The sequence below is a fragment of the Stylophora pistillata genome, chromosome 2, assembly GCF_964205215.1.
Source record: "Stylophora pistillata chromosome 2, jaStyPist1.2, whole genome shotgun sequence".
NCBI classification, from domain to species: domain Eukaryota; kingdom Metazoa; phylum Cnidaria; class Anthozoa; order Scleractinia; family Pocilloporidae; genus Stylophora; species Stylophora pistillata.
In genome coordinates, this window is record NC_142520.1 from 58,363,942 (window position 1) to 58,386,257 (window position 22,316).

General features: G+C 38.8%; 1 protein-coding gene and 3 pseudogenes across 4 annotated transcripts; 1 reads left to right on the forward strand and 3 right to left on the reverse strand.

Moving 5' to 3' along the window:
- LOC148740617 (uncharacterized) overlaps positions 1–22,316 on the forward strand; it is a 1,045,961-nt pseudogene that overhangs the window by 772,523 nt on the left and 251,122 nt on the right.
- LOC111327751 (tyrosine-protein kinase transmembrane receptor Ror2) lies at positions 27–11,393 on the reverse strand. 4 transcript variants are annotated; one of them, XM_088748863.1, is made up of 20 exons: positions 11,232–11,393; positions 10,869–10,980; positions 10,270–10,371; positions 9,663–9,852; positions 9,312–9,502; positions 7,898–7,931; positions 7,273–7,730; positions 6,410–6,430; positions 5,775–6,026; positions 5,182–5,475; positions 4,675–4,802; positions 4,452–4,608; positions 3,991–4,101; positions 3,530–3,708; positions 3,331–3,453; positions 2,876–2,946; positions 1,146–1,186; positions 898–997; positions 704–806; positions 27–557 (listed from the first exon to the last, which is right to left on the reverse strand). In XM_088748863.1, the coding sequence occupies exons 3-20, from the start codon at positions 10,328–10,330 to the stop codon at positions 477–479; spliced, it is 2,595 nt and encodes an 864-aa protein (XP_088604989.1). In that variant the 5' UTR covers positions 10,331–10,371; positions 10,869–10,980; positions 11,232–11,393; the 3' UTR covers positions 27–476. The 4 variants fall into 4 exon arrangements, with proteins under 4 accessions (XP_088604989.1, XP_022787748.1, XP_022787747.1 ...); XM_022932013.2 differs by having other exon boundaries at positions 10,270–10,378; XM_022932012.2 differs by lacking the exon at positions 10,869–10,980.
- LOC148740650 (uncharacterized) lies at positions 12,674–14,125 on the reverse strand (annotated as a pseudogene).
- The window catches only part of LOC111327773 (glutamate receptor 4-like), a 15,136-nt pseudogene continuing 7,274 nt past the window's right edge, over positions 14,455–22,316 (reverse strand).

Sequence of the window (22,316 nt, forward strand, 5' to 3'; positions counted from 1 at the left end):
GCTACAACCAATCAAAACGATACACATCTTCTCAACGAACTTTATTTCATAGGATTTGATAAATCCAAATCTATTAATCAGCTGAGAAACTGATTGCCAAGCAAAGAACAAGATCAAAAGCCTGAAAATATTTGGTATTGTCTTAATGGCTTTTACACTTTTCTTAATATGTAACAACAGGGAATAAAGGGGAAAAGATGCGGCTAATTTATAAATTAGAGTAATAATGATAGTGCAGATAAAAATGATAACTTCACTTCTATACAAACATATTAGCTCATACTACAATGTTACGGTATAGAAAGTCGATGTATCGGGTAAATGCTCAATGCTGTGGTTTTAAGCAGTATGTGCACTGATTTTACCGTGTGAGGGAGTTATTGCTAATTCCTAACTATTAACTTTTCCCTCACTGTAGACAAGGGAACGTCACAACAAATATGTGATTGCGCTGCGGCTAGTGTTTCCATCTTAGTTCATGTATCGCCCTGGTCCATTGACATATTTATACTTCCATTGAGCTCAGGTTTAAAAACGTTCTTATCTTTCAGCAAATCCTAGAGGGGAAAAAATTAAACAAACATTATGGAGCGTACGCTTTGATAGGGGCAAACATTAAGCAACTCCCTCGTCCATTTTCTTTTACTTTTACTTATTCGCGGATGATCATCAACTCGACCAGTCAAGATAATCCGTTACTTACTTCTTTTTTTCTAGTAAGTTCTTTCTCAAGGAACGCCAAAAGATCTGTAAATGATGGACGTTTCATCGGATCCATATCCCAGCAGGACTTCATCACATCATATCTGTTAAAAGAAAAGGGAAATGTTTAGTCAGCCAGCCCACGATAATCAGAACCGAGCTGAGCTATATTTTATTTGTTGAAACATTATTTACAATTCATTTGGACATCCATCCGGCTTGGCTAAAATTTCTCCTGACTGTAGATAATCTATGATTTCCATTGCTCCTCCAAGGTCGCAATATGGCATTATACCTTGACAAAGAATGTAAAGAAACATACTTGTTAGGCCAACGATCAACATAATCCTATCTATAGAGTGGGACGCTTAATTAATAAGTAACTCTTGGGGAAGTAATCAGTTGAGATGCACTGATTATCAAATACGAGTTAAAGCGTTCACCTCCTGACTCGATCTCCCAAAGAAGCACTCCAAACGACCACCTACAAAAGAAAAATAACATGCACACAATCAATTTTTTTTGTTCACTTGATTTCCAAACTTTAAAATATAACAAGGCCATAACTCCGTCAAAATTTCTTATATTTATCTGTAGCTGTCATTAAGGGCAATGGCACCAAATAATTTTTCAGAAAATCCTTATTGACTGAACAGGCCAACGGCAACATTAAATCTATTTGGTAAAAAGAGTGCAACACGGAATTTCCACATTGCACTCACTAGAAACGTCAGCCCAGTTAGCCCAGTTAGCCCAATGAATAGTGCGCTGGACTATTGTGCGGGTGGTCGAGGATTCGAGCCCCGGCCGGACCAACACTCAAGGTCTTGAAATAATTGAGAAGAATTTGCTACCTTTCTATAACATTGAGAAATGGTTAGATATTCAAGTCTTCTCTAGATATTCTAGTCTTCCCCAACCCTGCAGGGTTGGGTAGGAGACGTTAATTTCCCACACACGAGATTACTGTGTGATGGATGCCCACCCCTGGGTGGAATGGGTGGGAAGGTGAAATCGATGGACTGAAGCGGCTGCCAGAGGCGCCTGATATGCTGACGTATGTTCTCAACCTTAAACTGCACCAGTAATTCAGCCTTAGGTTGCAAGCGGTATGAAATACTATGTATATGTGCACGATCCTTCGCAGTAAAGCACTATTTGAGCAATAGTGAAAATCAGACCTGAAAAAAATTTCAGGCCTGTACGGGATTCGAACCACTGACCTCTGCGATACTAGTGCTTGTTAGCTCAATTGGTAGAGCGCTGCACTAGTATCGCAGAGGTCAGTGGTTCGAATCCCGTACAGGCCTGAAATTTTTTTCAGGTCTGATTTTCACTATTGCTCAAATAGTGCTTTACTGCGAAGGATCGTGCGCATATACGTTTCATAACCGCAGTTCATACATATGTTTCATATGTTTGTTGTTGTTTGATTTATCATCTACGGGTTTATGTCGAATTAATTTGATGGCCTGCTCCCAGTTGGCTTGTTAGCTCAATTGGTAGAGCGCTGCACTAGTATCGCAGAGGTCAGTGGTTCGAATCCCGTACAGGCCTGAAATTTTTTTCAGGTCTGATTTTCACTATTGCTCAAATAGTGCTTTACTGCGAAGGATCGTGCACATATACGTTTCATAACCGCAGTTCATACATATGTTTCATACGTTTGTTGTTGTATGAAATACTATATTATTATTATTATTATTATTATTATTATTACTATTAAAGACAACTACGAGTAGGGAGCAGGGTTGGCGTGATGGTGAGAGTGCTCGCCTTCCATCTTCCCGGGTTCGATTCCCAGACCCGGCGTCATAAGTGGATTGAGTTTGTTGGTTCTCTGCTCTGCTCCAAGAGGTTTTTCTCCGGGTACTCCGGTTTCCCCTCTCCTCAAAAACCATCATCCTTTGAATTTATTTAATTTAGAGTTTATTTGGATTTACACACGACCCCACAAGCTGTTCAGCTTTAAACATTATCGTGTCTAAATAAAGGTGTTATTATTATTATTATCATTATTGAGTACATTTCGTGCTCTGTTGCCACTGTTAAAATTGATTCTAAAATTGCACGCTTACGGTTCGTGCAATAAGGGAACTGTCTGAAACGTCACTCGTGTCCACTGACCACGAAATGTACTCGCTCTCACAAGATTTTTCAACTTATGTCTTACACGTCTGTCTTCGTGTTGAACGTGAAGAAATCCAAAGACTCAAGAGCCATCCAACGAACTGGTAACATTCCCTAGTTTTAGGGAGAAATTGGAAAGGTTTACCTTTAGTGCGCTAAGCTAGTGTGAAAATTGATACAATCAAACAATCAAAGTTTGTAATTTCTGTGTATAGATAATTTGACCTATAACGACGGTGATAAAGTTGCTGCAGGGGGGGGAGGGTAACAAATTGATTTCAGGATGCTAAAATATCTATGTTAATTCTGATTAGATGGACTGCCAAAGTTGACTTGAATGAGTAAATTATAGGCTATCATTCATGAATACCCTAAAAGGAAATACAAGGAGGACGCTTCGAAGTGACGAGGAAAGATTGCGATGCAATCTTTGTTGAAAAACCATAACTTCTACCATTCCCCTCCCCATTTTCTCAACTTCAAATAAACTGGTCATACCCTGGACAAAGACTCGTATTCACCACTTTCGTACACATCACGCGACAAGCCGAAGTCAGAAACCATTGCAACATTCCCGTCACCCAGAAGAACGTTTCTTGCCGCAAGGTCACGATGAACACACTACCAAAGAAAACCAAATGGGAATAATTAAATAGGCTCCTTAAGATCTATTAGAAATTCTCAGTATCACAAATACCTTTTTGCTGGCGAGGTAAGACATTCCACAGGCGACGTCTCTGGCAATCTTCACTTTGTCGACGCGTGTAAATCCGACAGGTTTTCTCATATCATTGTAGTATGGATTTTCTCTATTCTTCTTTAGTTCGTTTAGCAAACAGCCATTTGGAGCCAAACTAACAATCACCCAAATTAATCCTAAGTATTTAATCAGAAAGAAAATGTAAGAGGAAGAAATTTTTATAACATTTATTATTATTTGTATTGCTCCTTTTTTATAAAATATTCAAAAGAGAAGAGACATCTCGTCGAGAAAAGAGAGTTAACAATTGAATTATTTGTGCTGTTTAACAAATTTATTTGATAGTATGTCATAAGAAAGACAAACAGAAGGCCAAAAGTCTAAGAAGCTGTTCAGCAAATGTAGAACATTATACAAATGCAAAAGCCACGGAAACAAAAATTCTCTGCGATAATTACCAGACTTGGTACAAGCTCCAATAAGACTTATGATATTAGGATGTTCACCAACTGTGACCAGGATTTGAAGCTCGTTGAGTAAGTCTTCCCTCTCTTTTTCTGAAGTATTTTCTGAAATGGAATTTCCTCTGTATTAATTATTCTAACGCTCCTGCGTGATTAATGTCAGTAAATCAATCAATCAATCGTAGGTGGAGTAGGAGGTCAGTTGATCAGTCAGACAGTCAGTTCGTCAGTCAATCAACCAGACAGCTAGTCAAGCAATCAATCAACCTATCAGTGAAGTGGGTTGTCAGTCGATCAAACAGACAGTTCGTCAGCCAATCAATCAGAGAGCCAGTCAATCAATGAATCAAAAAATCAGTAAATCGGTCCGTTAAACAAATAAACAACGATATAATCATCCGATTAACCTGTTGATCCACGTCCAGTTAATATCAGTACACTATTAAAATCTTTACCTTTGAGTTTCTTTATTGCGCATGCCCTAGATTTTCCTTTTAGGCGCACGACGCCTTTAAACACTTCTCCAAACGCACCTTCCCCCAGCTTGTCTTGAAGGGTGACATCTGATCTGCGAATCTCAACCCAGTTGCGACCAATGGAAATCTCAGCTGCCTACGGGAAAAACAGGTAAATTATTTTCATAGACTCAATCCTTTTCTAATTATTGAACACACCTACCTCATCATAAACTTTGTTTGGCCTTGAATTGCCATTTGATCCAAACTTGACGCAAACAGTCACGATGAATATAAATGCTATGCCCAGGGGCAAAACTATGATCAGCATTAAATTCATAATAAACCTGTCTGAAAGATAAAGACAAAAAGGATTGGTTTCTACTAGCTACGTTTTGAAGCAGCTAAGAAAGTCGAGATCGGAGGTATAAAATGTGGCTTTTTATTTCCAAAAAAAAAAGAAAGCGGTGCTCAAATGTAAAAAACTAAACCGCGAAGGATTCTTTAGATTATAAAGAATCCAGAGTTAGATGATATTTTGTAAGAAGAGGTTTATACCGAGGTCTTAAATTTTGTTATAGAAGCTTTTAAACATGATTTTGAAAACTAAGATTAAAGGGCACATGTCACATGTTTAACAGCTCTGAGACGTAAGATAATCTGAAAATATTTTGTATTTCACATCAGTTTCAAAGTTTTTAGAAAAATCCAGAGTTGTTGTCATGATTACTTGGTAGTGTGCTCTGTGTTAACAAAACACCATCTGATGACTTTCTATACACATTGCTGCTTGATAATCTAATGGTGTATTCGGTAGCGGGTTCCAAATTTTCCATAACCATTCTGGACTCAGGATGCTGAACTATCTTCACTACTGTAAAGTTTTTCGATCTTGATGTCTTTCTTTCTATCGTATAGCTTTGTATTTGGTGAATGCTGGTATTTTCGGGCTCCCTCCAAGTCAAGATTAAATAAGTTGCCTGCACATTCTTTACTGCGAAGTCTCTTGGCGGTGGCGGTTTTTCTAAAGAATGTAGAATATTTACAAGAATTGTGAAAATCTTGGCGTTTTAACATATAACGATAGTTCATTCCTTTGTTTTCTTCTTTCTTAAATATCTCAGGTGATTTTTTGTCATAACATGATATGCATGATATTTAATATGCATGATATTTCGCACAGATTGAAGGATACCCTAATTAAATATATTTTTAAGTTTTTGCGTTTATACGTTGGAAACAGCAAATGTTCAATAACCAGTGAATCTATTGCACATATCTCTCGAGTTTTTTTTTATCTTCTTCAGTGGCGGCTAACTTTACCTCTTGGAGGACATCGAGATACGTTGCAATATTCCCATCGAACATTTGGGTCAGTGGTATAACACCAGGGTCCAACCGGGGCACTGCTGTCCGGGTTACGACACATGTTTGAGTCATTTTTGGAATCAGCAACATCTTTAGGAATCCGCCAGTGACGATGAGGACACTGGGATTTCCAAGACTGACATGTACGACCAGACCGGGTGATGTTCACATTACCATGGTAACCAACTCCCACTCCATAGTAACAATCTTAGAGATATAAAACGCACTTATGACGTCAACTGAAATGCCGCACAGAGAATATATTTAAAAACTGAAAGATAATGTAATATTTGATATCACTCGGAAGTTGAGGAACGAATATCAGGAGACTGTAAACTGCAGCCTCAGTTCGACAGCGATTCTTTAAAGGAGGTTATTCTACAAAGCGCGTTATTACTTTGCGCCTCCAAATTTCTCTACCAAAAACACCATCACCAAAAACTTCCAGCTAAAGAATTTTTATTCAATTGATTTTCGAGTATGGGAGGTGTAAACTGTAAGTTTTTCAAGAAGCTCAAGCCATGAGCATTGTCTGCTCGGGAGTTCTCCATTATCGCATGGCATTTAAGAACAGTAGATGAATGACACACCTGTGCTGTTTGTCTCGTCACCTGCAAGAGAAGGAAAAAATTATTGCGACAAGCTTATCATTGAAACATTGGATTAAAAAGATTTATATAGAGAAAAAGGCACCCATCAACAAACACGCGTGTACAGATCACTGAGTACATAACATTGGAAACCGTTTATCAACTCTGCGAGGAAGGATTTTGAGGGGGTTCACATGGAATTTAGGGAAAACGGTAGGGAGTATCGGTAGCCAAAAGAATATACCATATCCTGCGTAACGTCAAGTTGATTAAACGCAAGGCAGCCATTATAAAATTTTAGCACCCCCTGTATAATCACTTTGCTCGAGGTGATTGTAGCGAGTAAGTATAATGGCTCCAGTGATTATAGAAATGCACGCGCTCTGATTTGTCGAAGGTTGCGTCCTATCATGCGCGAGGTGACTATAGCAGGAGAGCTTAATTCTAAACTGGCTGCCTTGCGTTTTGTCAGTGACTGGCTCTATATCTCAATACCAGTTACTAGAACTGTCCTAATATCGAAACGAATATTACAACAGAATTCGAAAGCACTTTAGCAATTGCACTGAAATAATTAGTCGTTTTGGGGACTATTCAACAATATTCATTGAGCCTGTGGCATATAATCGTTCAATATGACGCAATCGCCACCCATCAGAGCCCGTGCATCTCTATTGTCACCCAGCAATTATACCACAGAAAATTAACTGTTAAAGTGGACGGAATCATAAGAATATTAAAGACCCTTAAGGAAGGACCAGGCAAACCTCCCCCCTCCCCACCCTTTCTCATCCCAGGATAAAGTGATAAATAATGACCAGTCCCTTCGATAAAGGATTAAAAAATAGCTATGAAACACGCACCAGGGATATCAGGCCACTCGTAGCACTCAGGGGCATCTCCACCATTTGCTGGTTTGTAATAAGAGCAATTAATCATTTTTGAGTCGATATCTGGGGACGTCGTCACTGCTTTTTTAAGAACATCCGCTTCTTTTTTACAAACATCGTCCATTAAATACTTGCATGACCTGCGACAAAGCCCTCGATCTTTAGGTTCGCCCAGCGTCTCATCACACGGCGGGAAGTGATAGCGACAATATAAATCTTTGATTATAGGTTGGCATTTTTCTGAGATGTCAAACCATTCAAAATAGGTCTTGAACGTCTCAGTTTCCACTTCTCCGAACTTCAATGTACTTTGGTTACCATAAATGTACAGACTTGTGATTATATCCTTGCAAAACTCGCCTTTATATTCGTAGAATATACAGGAAGCGTTTTTGGCGGAGGCGTTCACTTGAGGAAGCGCTGGGATGCAGCTAAATATATTGAAACAGTAAAAGGAAATAATGTATAGCATGAAAATGAATGAAACGTTGGAGGACAATGAATAAAGAAATTAATAAAATTGAAAATAAATGATGTACAGGAGAATTAGTTTACTAAGGAGACTTAAGCACCTTAATGGATTGTTAAGCATACCAACCTAGCATTAGAATCCACTTGAGGCAAGATATTATCTGTTTACCGGTAAGAGAAAAAAAATTATTATAATGATGATAATGATAATAATGTTTGCCATAAATTGATTTCAGAGAAAAAGGGACATAGATCTCATTTATTAGCGCAACCAAGTTTTATTGATAGTGATGCCGCCAAACGTTTTCTGTAGATGGTAAAACAATCGATAATGTATTCCTTCCGTTTTAAATAAAATGCTGAGCTATAGACGCTATGCATAATGAAAATTTGCTTAAGAAGCCTGGTAAAAAGTTTGCACGAAAGCGAGGTCAGTCGGGCCACTGTGTTATTCTTCCTTCGGAGGCTTTTACCTTGGTTAACACAAAATGAGCTCGGTTTCAAACAATCTAAAGCTTACAGAAGCAGATATTCCCGGTTCATCACTAAGTGGGAGAGCTCCAGTTAATTTAAAAGTACAAGAACTAAAATTCTGGTTAAAATGCAGATGAGATCCCGCCAAAGGTCAAAAGACGAAAGCCCAACTTGTGAAAAGGTAAGACAATAACAGTTGAATCTACTTTTAAATTGTCAAGAAGCTCATTGATATTATTAATTGGCCATGAAAGAAAAGAAAAGCCTTAAAATGTTCTAATCGATCCAAAGAGAGATTGAATTCAGATTGTAAAGTTATAGGTCGCTCAGACTCGATCGTCTTCGATTGAAATTGCGTTCCGCACCTCATTCGATACGAAATTAAATTAAATATGAAATGTATAAACATTTACGCTTCGAATAGACTTTATTTCCGTCTGGATCCACAAAATTTGTGTCTTTTCCAGCCTTGCTATACTCTTCTACACTTTATATTAAACGAGAGAAATTTCAAGTGTTTTTATATGTTGATCCAACATTCATATGTTCTAATATCGAACGAGGTGTAGTACGCAATTTCAAGTATCGAACGAGGTGCGGAAAGCAATTTCAATCGAAGACGATCGAGTCTGAGCGACCTATAACTTTACAATCTTAATTCAATATCTCTTTGGATCGATTAGAACATTTTAGGACTTTTCTTTTCTTTCATGGCCAATAATATCAATGAGCTTCTTGACACTTTAAAAGTAGGTTCAATTGTTGTTGTCTTACCTTTTAACAAGTTGGGCTTTCGTCTTTAGACCTTTGGCGGGATCTCCTCTCCATTTTAGCCAGAATTTTTTAGTTCTTCTACTTTAAATTAGCTGGAGCTCTCCCACTTAGTGATGAACTAGGAATATCTGCGTCTGAAAGCTTTATATTGTTTGAAACCGAGCTCATTTTGTGTTAACCAAGGTAAAAGCGTCCGAAGAAAGAAAAACACAATGGCCCGACGGACCTCGCTTTCGTGCAAATTTGTTACCAGGCTTCGTAAGCAAATTTTCATTATGCACTTTACGTGTCACCTTGTAAGTCTTCACATAGAAAGGCGTGCTCCTCACTACAGTTAGTACACTCCAGAAGTACATCATGGGTTACAGTACAACAGACCATCTTGGGTTCCTTAGACATAGCTTCTGTGTTGTTATAATTTTTCACAATTTTCACAAGCTGTTCACCAGCCGTCTTTCCATCACTCCATTTCAAGCTACCATTCCTGTAACAAACGTATCCAAAACCGATTAAGTAGCGCCAACAAAATACAAAAAAAAATTATAATAACTGATAGGTTATTCATTTCAAGACCACCACAGTCATAAATTGTGATGAAGGACTGAACAAAGTCGTGTGAGTACTCCCTGGAAAATTATATTCACCAGATGTTGAGACCCGTCCAATACTTGATGCCGTTAGTGGTATTTGATACATTTTTAGCCATCTGAAGGTCTTCGATGGTTTTGATTTTTGCAAGATGACTTCTGTGGTCTTTTGATCTGCATGCTTTATCTGCCTCGGTGTAATTTACTTTTTCCTGGTTGGCTCGAAAAGCTTTTGTGTCAGAAAAATCTGTTCAAGAGAAAATCAAAATTAAAAAAAAAAAAAAACAAGTTTCATTTAAGACTCGCCTTCATGTTAATATTTAAACTAGGTGAAAATTATTGTAAGCCGGCAAAGTGTCAGATGCCTGACTCTTTTTATTCTGTGCTTCGGAGAGCTCTCTTACAATACTGAATAATTCTTAAAATAGCAGCAAAGCCCAAGGAAACCGAAATGCATGATGATGACACATTTTTGTGGTAGTCCTACGGATTCTAGCTGACAAGGATTCTGTCTCGCGCTTAAACGTTGTAGAAATCCATTTGCCATGTATAGCTTTCCGTCATTATCTTTCCCCTCAAAGAGTAAAATGTTACTATCATGCATTTTCATTCGGCTTTGAGCATAACGTCTGAAACAAAAACGAAAGTAACTTTTTCTACAAACCGTAACGAGCCAAGTTGGCGCTCAAGAAGGTAAGAACAACTATGGTCCAGACTTCAGTCATTTCTATGCTGTAATGTTGGTTACCAGTGCAAGAACTTCAATCTAATATCTAGATGTAAAGATGAATACGAAAATTGATTCGCTTAACAGTCAATAACTTTGATACAAGAAGGTTGATCTTATAAAAACTCCTAACAAACTAAAAGGGAGTGATTAAACTCGATATGCAGAAAGACATGATTGTATATCAGATAGTATCAAATTGTACTGTATTTTGTTACCCTTAGTCGGTTGAATTCTGTAATTTAGTGGATATCATCCGCATAAACATCCTCCTAATAACCCAACATATTCTTCTCCAGTATACAAGTATCACTGGATTTACTTTCTCTCAAGGCATCGGTATCCCGAAAAAACAGTTCGTCCCCCGTTACGATGGAAAAATAAACTTAAAATACAGTCACCGCTACAGATTAGACCAAACTCATTTGTTCAAACATAGTTGTTCTCAGGGCCATTTTTGATTCTTGATTTTTGGCCCTAGCTACGAGAATGATATCCTACAATACTGCCCACTAAGTAAAGTTTCTGTCGCTTACCATTCTCTGAAACATGTAATACTTCTAGTACCTCTCAAGGCAACGTGATAAACACAACTCTATCAAAGCATCATGTTTCATAATCAGTGCGCCATGGCGTGACATGACGTTTCTGTTAAAGTAGGACAAGCACGTAGTTGTGAGTAAACTGAATGCAAATGGTATCTTGCGAATATATATGTTAATGCGAATGCGCTGTCAAAATCTGTCACTCTTTTCGAGATTTCTGAAGTTCATAGTCTTCTAAAACGAGAGAAACGAGAGAAGTAATTCATGCAAATTCATTTCTCCTACAACAAAGTATTCGAGTTGCTTTTTGCTTGCATGCTTGTCACGGTGAAAATCACTCGCGAAATGGTGTACCTTTTTCCTGACTGCTATTTTCCTTTAAAAAAGCTTTGACCTCTTTGGCTCCGCTCACTGAAACTTTCCTATGATTTTCAGCCCGAAAGCTTGAGTTAAGAATGATGATATTCAATAATTAGTCAAGCGAGTAATATGGACTTCCTCTTACGACATGCTTCAGTTACAAAACAAATGACACAAGCTAACGAGGGAGTCGGTCAGCGTAGAGGCGGAAATTCCGAAAACTATTTGCCTGCATTCTCTTCTGTGCTGAGCTTGTCAGAAGCAAACTAACGCACTCATTTATATCTGTCTTTTATGTGACATACTCATGGAAAACTATGCAAAATAGCTCATTTAGCGGTCCCTTAGAGGTTTGATCGACTTTGCTAAAAGCTCCTAAGGATACTTTTTAAATGGTTTTACCATTTATCATTTGCACGCAGAAGTAAAAAAATGTTAATAAGTCCCGAAAAAGACAGAGCCAACTTTTCGAGCGTTAACCCCTCGCCACTCGCTCTGACAAAAGGACTAACGCTCGAAACGTCAGCTTTGAAACTCTTTACTGTGGCCAATTTACATTATCAACTCTGTCGATTAAACCAAATTATTGTGTTATACTCTCCCACCGACGCACCACAATTTCCTAGGTAACCTTCCCTCTCTATTCAGTTTTTCTTACTTTAAAAGTCAAATTAGTCTCTCCCTTTGTTCAAGTGAGTCTTTTGTCTTCTTCTGGAAAAGCAACTCACTCAGCCACAAGGGCAATTCATTTGACCCTGTTTGAGCTCCGATAAAACTGCGCAGGCTCAAAGCATCTTAAATATAAATATACTGTTTCTGCAGTGACTGGAACGTTGACAGTTTTATTGGTTTTTTATCTATGCCGGATGTGACGTCTTGCACATCATAGCAACGGTTTTGTTCAGAGACGTAAGTGAGACATTTGTTCAGAGACGTTTTAGGACGCTATAGTCATTCTTTGGTTACCATAAGTTTTAATGCGATCATCGTTAAACTTGTATATAATATCATTGCTACATCACAGTTGTTGTGTTCTTGTGTATTCATTCATCATTCAGCTATAGCCTTACTTGTCCAGTATGAAGTACTTTCTTCGTCTTAATCAATCCTTGTGTTAGCTGACGTGCTTTTACCAGCAACCAGCATTATATGGAAGCGCCTCATTTCTTGAAAACTGGCGCTTTTGCCATCTTGGAAATTATGATGGCTAATTTCGATGTGTAAAACAGTGGCTTAGTCTTTGAGCAGCATAGGGAAGATCACAGTCGTGAAAATAACGATCTGGAAATGAAGATTTGAACTGTTCTGTTGTCTCACGACAAAGTCACTAGATGTAGAATGCAACGTTTCGACTGCTTACTGCAAGTCTCCTTCAGGCGACGGGGTCGACTACATGATTGCGGCACAGCATTATGTATCATGGTGGACTGTTGTGATTAATGCATTTCGATCTGGCCATTGTTTCCATGCACCATGGTTTCCTCAGGCGTTCGATGATTTTTCATGCGTCTTTGGTTTTGATGTTTTCTTTTTGTAGGCAACCACGCTTCCGGTATTGCGGCTCCGTTATCCCTGTTTAAGTTGTTTTGGTTGAGTCTTATATGAATTGCCTCTTTCACTTTCCTTGTGTACCAATGGCTGGCCCGGTCAATAAGCTTTACTTCGTTTTACAGCGGCTTGTGGTTTTGAAACCGCGGAATTCTGAGTGCGTGAGTCGTATATCCCTGTCGTATTCTTTCATTCTGTCTCGCATAGGTCGTCTTGTTTCCCGAGGTAGACTTTGCCGCAGGTGCATGGTATCTTGTAGACTACGCCATCTTGCTTGTTTGGGTCAGCGGGATCTTTTGGTCTGACCACCCGAGATCTTGGTGTGGTGTCGGACTTAAAGACGGTGCGTATTCCTTGTTGCTGTAGGTAGCGACGGAGGGTTTGTGAGACTCCTCTGATGTATGGCAGCACTGCGGTAGACTTGAATTCTGCTGTTTTCCTCTCTGGTGTTGGATTCCTGGATTTGGTAAGATGGACCCTCGTAACAAGGGAACCAGACGGCAAACTGCTCACAAGTGTATACAGAAAACCCACAAACACCGACCAGTACCTCGCGTATGATTCACGCCAACCTCAATCAGTTAAACGCGGTATTGTCAATTGTTTACATGATCAGGCCAAACGTACCATCACTAAGCCATCAGGAACAGCCCAAGAGAATGAAACATCTAGCTACAGTTCTCGCCACCAACGGCTACCCTCCGTCCTTGACCGGAAGCGTGGATGCCTACAATAAAAAAACATCAAAACCAACGACGCACGACAAATCAGTGAACGCCTGAGGAAACCATGGTACATGGAAACAATAGCCGGATCGAAATGCACTTATCACAACAGACCACCATGAATTCATGTCCTGTGAAGTATTGGCGCTGAAACCAGGTTGAAATTTTACAGAATCTACTTCACATAAACGCGGTTGTTTTTGTCTTTCATTTAAGGAACCGTTACGATCTTAATGTAAAAATGTTATTCGTTGAGTTGTCATCTACTTGTATTTCAAAATGTCCAAATCCAGCAAAAGCTAAATTTGTGTTTGGCAATTTTTTCTGACTGGCAGTCATTTGGAGTACTATTATGGGTGATTGAATCTGAAGGTAAAGTGCTCATTTGAATTGAATAATTTGAGGATCGTTTTGGTCATTAGTGCTAATGTTAACGTACTTTTAAGCATCTCATTTCAATGAGTTGAGGTGGCACAAAGTTATAAACTGTCAGTAGGTAAGAGCTTATCACGAATAGTTCTTAGTGCCTCAAATACTTTAAAGTGAAACTGGGCCAACTTCAGGGTGCACTTACGAAAATGTCTGGGTATTTATCGCGTCAAGGTAAAATTCCATATTCTACTTTAAAGCGAAAGCAATTATCGCATATTTGATGGAAGGACGAGTTTTAATAATCTTTGAGTTTAGAAACATTCAGTTTGTTGAAATGGTTTCGTAACGAGGACTCATTAGACTGAAATATTTTGCTTTTATTAGTAGACGCAATATTATGAAGTCATGCTGGAGTTTGGATCCTTCAAAGCGTCCATCATTTTTAGAGCTTATGAAGACACTTGAGGATGGACTTATTTAAGAAAACGCAATAAGATATTCAAGTATTTATAATTCACAACTGAGTATTCACATCTTATCTGAGGATGACAGTTAATAGTTTACAACCCGAGTCGAGATTTAAAATGCCAACAAGGCACATGAGTACACGCTGTTTAAATACGAGAATGGTCGAATCTACCTCTTGCTAAAGGTATTCACTTTACTATCTCTAGATCCCCAGTTTGATGCGTCCTTCCCTTTTTTACGTCAACTCGTATTTGGCATAATACATTTATGGGAACCGTAGTCGGATGTCATATCATCGATATACTTCAAAGTAAGGAATACATGCACGAAAGTTAAATAATCTAAACAGTAGTGTCAGTGACCAGTCAATCAGTTTTCTATCGGGCGGACCTGAATAGAGTTAATATTTGGCCTGAGGATAAGAAACAAGAAAAAAAAATGTGACAATTATATCTAATAAATACAAGATAAATTTTTGTACCAGTTATGTTGTTTCGTGCTATTATCTCTTCCTTGCTTTTTTTTTCCTTTTGATTTTATTATGTAATTTCGATCTTTAGTAACAGAGGAATAACTCCTAGAGGGGTCTTCGAAATACATCAGATTAGATCCTGGGAATACTTCCTGCCAACCGTTTGAATCATTTGACACTACTCAAGAATCAAAATTCTTGTTAAACTCAAAGTTACTGAAAAATAAAATAAGGAAAAGTCTGCTTGGTCTTTATCGTGAACATGAACAGTAAGCTCGTGTTAAATAAATTATAATTCTTTATCATTCGCGAGTAACAGAACTTGTGGTTTCTTTCAACGAGTTGATTTGTTTCCCTTTCCTACTCCAGAAGATCTCTACAAACAGCGCCAGAAATGCTGCCACGATACCAACACCTAGGACAACATAAACTCCCAGCATGCTCAGCAAGCCGATACTTTAAGAGACAAAGCTGTAACAAAGAAGAATTGAAGATTAGGCTATCAGGTTTTTTTTTTCGATAACGTTTTGTCGTCGGTATATGCTATTATCAACATCGAGGCTGAGTGCAGGGCTAACTGGCGAGCTCCAACAAGAGAAGACAAAAATTTTTAAAATAATTGTAAACGTGTACAATCCAATTCAAGTAATGCAAAAAATATCTATTTATTGCCACTGCCGATAGTGCTGGTCTTGTCTAAATGCGGGTCATACAGGATTCATGTTCTTAAGGAACAAGGAAAATAGAGTTCTAATGGAAAAATATGAAACCCAGTTTAAAATGAGATTATGATTAATATTCAGAAATGATTGCCCCTACCCGTCTCTTGTTCCTTAGGACATCTATTTTCGGTATGCCACCATTTTCGTTCCAATGTTTCCAGGAAGCTATTCTCGTGAAGATGTAAAATGGCCACGGCGAAATCTGCAGTGTGCGGATCATTTGCTTGTAAAGCCAACGAAAGTCCCTTAGCTGTCGTCAAACCTGGAACTAGTAAAAACGTGTCAACATAACTGAATTAGAATCTTTCAACCCCAGTCTGAGGACCTCAACGAACTGCCTTTTACTAACAGGTGCGACAATATATTTGAGAGGCTAATCCAGAAAATTTAAAAAGAGGGGCCTAGAGAAATTGTGGTCAGGAGCAAACCTTACTCCAGACCACACATGGTCATGTATTTGAAAAAGATCGACTTAAAACATAAGACACAAATAGTAGCATTATGACAACGTTCTCTTGTATCATTCACCAACTGTGAGATCGCATGGTGGTTGATTCGCGACATGACGGAGTCCTGGCCCATCTGCGATAAACACGTATTCTTCTCTTTCTCGCACAAGCTTAGCAGCTTGTCAATTACTCTTTATCACGTCACCTGTCGCTTTAATTCGGTGCCAGATCATTTGATAAGTCTCGTATTGACCTCTTCTGAATGCTTCATAGGTGCTTGACGACTGCACAACCCCTACTAGATATGAAGACCTCACGATATCCTCGAGGTTATTAATCGGACTTTCTGCGTTTTTTACCGTAAAGAAGGCTGCAAGGTTGGCTGCTTATGTTGAAACATATATCAGAATGGTGAACCAGTAGCAACCAGCGAGAATGCGACCTGAGATAAACCAAGCTATTGTTAAAATGTCCTATTACAAGCTTTTCGTGCCAAATGAAACCTACAACCTCAAATTTTAAAACACGGACTTGGTGACAGAACATTGCATTGTATGCTCCCTGCGAGAATACAGCCCCATATCTGAAAAAACTTTAAAATCCATTCACGGCTTTCTATCATTATGAACCGCCCTTAAAACCTTTTTATCAAACATTTGCTTCGTTGAAGAGCCATATATATGTTTATAACATAGCCAAAGTAAAGCGGGCGCTCTGATTGGTCAATTTAGCGTCCCCCATTTGCCCATGGGTGTACGCTGCTGGCGTGAGCAAATGCAAAGACTATTTTTCCGCGCGCGCTTGTTTTTTCTGGTCGCGTAAGATTTGTTAACTAAAAGGGAACTCTTTAGCTACAATGTATCAATGTTATGTTATAAAACAAATGGTAAACACCACAGCGTACACTATTGAGTTATGGATGCACTTGGAAGGTTTTCTAAGCAAACAAGAAGCTAGAGTCGCTCTCGGCTATCGCCTCGAGCGACTCTTACGCTTCTTTCGTGCTTAGCAACCTCCCGCGTGCATCCACAACTCAATGGTGTACGCTGTGGTGTTTACCATTTGTTAAGTATATATTAGTAGAAGTGTTGTTCATTATTCAGTTATTACACTCGCGTAACAACAAAGTCAGCACAGTTCGTTATTCTATCGCCAGCCCAACGTGTTTGAAAACCTCTGGAAACCCTCCACGGATTTTTACCCCTTCGAGTATGAACTGCACTTAAAAACTTTTAAACAAACATTTGCCTCGCTAAAGAACTATTGATTGTATTTATTCATACTTGTTTGATTACGTTTGTAGAAGTGATATTCATTATTCGCTTGTTGCACTCGCATAGCAATAAAGACAAACAAATTCCGTTAAATTGATCGATGGTCAATCGTATTTGAAAACCAACCACGGCTTTTTACCCTGTAGAGTATGAAATGCCATTATATTCCTGTATTCGCTGGAACGACATATCAGAATTACTCATCCCTGGTTCAACGATGAATCGCTGGAGCGATATTCCACTGACACGATAGATCATGAAGATATTTCACACGCTCTACGATATAAAGTTGTAACGATGTATCGCTTGAACGATATATCGCTGGAACGATATAGCGCTGGAACGATATATCGTGGGAACAATTTACCATCGGAACGAAAAATCGAAGGAAAATCTCGATATCTCGCCGATTTATCGTTCTGAGGTGGCGGCCTAGAATACTATTAGGTTTTTTATCAGCCTTAAATGAGGAATAGGCATGTAGAAGAAACATCTTCCGCGATGTATGTGGAATTTCGCGTTGTTCAGCAAATTTGTATCGAATTTAACGCGTTTTGCTTCATTTGGATTCGTTCGAATAGGGTCACTCTCTGACCTACCATGGGAAGGGATTAGACAAAACCAGGGTAAAGTACGTAGGGGGAATAGAAGCCTAGAAAACCCACAGGATAGAAAACAAGAAACCCAAAAGCGAGGTAGGTTTTCTTTTATTCAAACTGGACCCACAAGCTTATGTTTGAAAATGCATCAATCGATTCACAAAAAAAATCCTTTATGCTGTTTTTTGTGCAACAATATCATAATTGTAGAGGCTCATTGCGCTAGCTTGAGATTCGCGGGCAGCAACCAGACACCCTACCTGATAAGCTACGGGGGTGAGTTGTCGGTTCCTTGCTGCAGCATGCAAGATAAAGCAAACCACACACTGTTAAAGAAACTGAACTCCCCTGATGTTCCCTGGCCATTTTCATCTTTGTACCCATAACGACTAAAGTAATATATAACATACACAGAAATACGTATGACGCACGATCCTTCGCAGTAGATAGCGCTATTTATGCAATAGCGAAAATCAGACCTGAAAAAAATCAGGGTTGTACGGGATTCGAATCACTGACCTCTGCGATACTAGTGCAGCGCTCTACCAATTGAGCTAACAAGCCAACTGGGAGCAGGCCCTTAAGTTGATTCGTAATAAACCCGTGATGATAAATCAGATACAATGAATATATGAAGTTGATATATTTTGAACTGCGGTATTAAATACGTATGATGCACGATCCTTTGCAGTAGATAGCGCTATTTATGCAATAGCGAAAATCAGACCTGAAAAAAATCAGGATCGTGCATCATACGTATTTAATACCGCAGTTCAAAATATATCAACTTCATATATTCATTGTACCAAACACAGCAATGGAGATAATGACTAGGCTGGAGAGAGTTGCAAACCAGACGTGACTGTCAAAAGGATTCATGAACTGCAGTAAGTCAACTTTTCCATTAGACGATGTCTTCTTGAGCAACATTTCTTCTGTGTAGAACATGTAAGGAACTGTGAAGTCAACAACCGTCTCTCGATGTTTAGTAATGGTGAGATCTGCCACCGCCTATCAGCATGCTTTGTGGCAAAGTAATTAAAGAGAACGACTATGTGACTAAGGAATGTTTTTATTGAAGAGAAGACAGAGCAAGGGCATGGCTATTCGATGATGAACTATCTAAATGATATTATGAGATAATTTGGCCTCACCAACTGAGTTGATAATTTAAATTGGCTCAGTTGATAAAACCAAATTATCTTGTTATACTCTTCCCCCCCCCCCCCTTCATCCCCTCACGGACACAAAACCATCGTTTCTTTGAAAAATTACCTCTTTATTCGTCTAGCATGATAATATAGATACGTCCTTGTCAATTGTAGCCTCACGCGCCAGAAAATTAAGCTAGAACATTTTTAGTTTGACCAATCACAAGTCAAGTGAAAATTGATCGATCACTTAAACTATTGATTATATCAATAGTTTAAGTGATCGATCAATTTAACTTACCACTTTAACTATTGATTATATTTACCACAATGAGGACAGACACTTAGAGGGCATAATTATTTTACGTCACAAAGTGCGTGTTTGTCATTCTTAACGCAGATAAAATTAATTAGCGACCCTGTATCCAAACCTTGTATAACAGCTCGCCAATGATCCCATCCCATGTTCTATTTTCAGTTTCGGCGCCATATAACCCATCCGGAGTAAAAAAAAAAAATTTCATAGGTAAACTTGAGATTCCTCGCTAGTTCGTTGAGCATATCAATGCAATATCCTGTATACACAACCTCGCCATTTTCCTCTATCCTGCTCATCATAAACGGGGCATTCTGTTTTCATTTGATTTGAGAACGAATTTTTTTATTAGCTATAAAACCACAAACGAAAGACAAACTTCAGGGCGATATATAGACGGGAGTACTATTTTACCTAACTACATGAGTTACATTACAGCACTGATTTACCTCTGCAACCACAATCTTGAACCTTCTCCCTTCCAAACTTCCTGCACCAGGTGGTTTCACAAGGTTTTGCGAGATATTTCCAAATATAACAACTTTTTCTGTTAAATTCCATGTACCTACCTGAAATGGGAAGAAAATGCTGTAAAGAGGAAATGAGTGAATGAGAGAGCAGCGACTCTAATGCTGATGTACTCTGAGACTTTATCCTTTATCCTTTGAGAAAATTTAATAAGATGAAAAGCAAGACCGTGATTTTAAAGATTCTCAGTGAGCCAGAAACTGTCTAGTAAACAATATGTTCCTATTGACTGAGTGAGAGGGCCGGACCGGAGATATTTGGCTCGAGGTCCCGATGTATGGACCGAGAACAGCGAAGGCTGTGCGTATTGACCGCGAGCCAAATATTTTCCCATCCAGCCTGACCAAAGTGGTCAATAAGCATTTTATCATTTGACCACCTTGTGTTGAAAATTTCCAAAATTTTGTTTCAACCTCAATATGACGCGATAGACGGGCGCACTCGGGACATCCACAAATAGATCCTACTGACAATAGAACGAAACTGACAATTCATCGAAAAACGAAACTCAATTGTTTTGCTGAGACATAACAGGCGCCGGTCATGGCGGCCACGAATTTTCAGTCTCTCATTCGAGTGGCATTATTTTTATTTTTATGTGCGTTTGACATTGATAGACGAATCCAAATAGCTCCTAGACTTCCCAACGATGTTCGTGGAAATGCTCTGGGATTTTGCAATGGAACTTTGTGCCACGGAGTTGCGGTTTTATTTCGACCTCGTGCAACCAAGCTCAATTTAACCACCTCGGCCGGGTTCAACAAGACGAAGAGTGCACTAAACAAGCTTTCCAAGCGTGGCTTTACGTCTCTAGCCATTCCTGGACATGACCCTCTTATCGACTTGACTATTTTTGTCGATATTGCAGTAAATCCTGGTCCTTCGCCTACTCTGGCCTCGAGTTTTAATAGCCCTTTTTACAGTTCCCGGCGCCATATTGGATGTGTAACCGCGCAAACATGATAGCGAGGTTAGTGTTGAGTCGCGTTGCGAGTTCTAGTGAGAGTTTAGTGAAATGTGGTGGTGCTCTGTCCTTTTCATCGAGATATTTCGACAATGAACGATACTTTCCCTACGCAGGATATTCCTCCTTTTTCTTCGAAAGGAAGAGGAAGACACTGTGCCGCTTTTTGGTTGTGCTAATAGCTATTATGACACAACAGGCAATCCAACAGGTCTGCATTTCTTCTCGTTTGCGAATGACGTCCAGCAGCGAATCAGATGGTGCAATCTCCTTAAGCGTCAGCATGGAAAGGACGGATTCTTCATCACAAAATCAACTTCTTTGTGCTCAGAACATTTCAAAACAGAAGACATGAGAAAAAACGTGGGCAGGTCGCTGGAAATTGGTGAAAGGTTTATAATGTTTGTACGGTTGTTTTGTTGCTTGGATACCAAAAGAAAATGGAGCTTTGATTTTCGGTATTGTAGTGTTTATGCTGGGATTTTTTTCTTCTTATTAAAAAGTGACATTTATATCTCTTTGTGCACTGTGGTCTTATACGATATCTGTGAACTGAATGTAAAATTATAAAATTGTAATGTAAAATTAAAATGTAAAATTAAAAATTTAATAAAATCATGAGTTTATTATTATATATATGGGCAGAACCATCTCGATTAAACTAGTCAGTACCGAAAAAACCACGGAAAATGCTTGCTTAAAGGGTCCCAGTAGCAACTGTGACAACTCAAGAAGAGTCATTTGAAGTTGAACAGGAATCATTTCACCAAGAAGTTGAAGCAGCTGTGTCAACTGTCAATGCTGCTTCATCTTCACCAGCCCTGCAACAATCAGGTGTTCTTAAGCTGCAACGAGAAATAGAGCTACTGCAAGTACAATTAGCTGACTTGAAAGAAAAACTAAGTGAAGTTGAAAACGAGGGGGATATTTATTGGCGTGCCAATTTTCAATTGACAAAATTAAAGATGATGAGTCTGCGGTTCTATTTTATACTGGATTCCCAAACTATGGAGCACTCATAAGCTTCTATAATTTTATTGAACCAATGCTGGCAAAGATGCAGTACTGGAGAGGAGAGAAATTGTCGAAAGAGAGTCAGCATACCAAACAGAGGTAAGCCGGGGCCTTCAAGAAACTGTCATTCTTGGATGAATTTTTACTCATACTTATGAGACTAAAGGCTGGGTTATTTGTACAAGATCTTGCTGATAGATTTGGGATCAGCAAGAGCCTGGTGTCCAGAATCTGCATTACATGGATTAATCTTAACTATGTGGAACCGAAAGAACCTTTCCCATCTCCAGCACAAGAACTTGTTTACAAGAATATGCTGCAAGAGTTTGCTCAATATGCAACAACTAGGATTATTTTAGACAGTACAGAACTGTTTATTTTTTCTTCTGTGAATAATAATGTTAATTATTGTCAATAGGCTCTTCGAAATGTTATGTTTGAAGAATAGAATTTTGAAGCTCCTTCCCATAAAATATA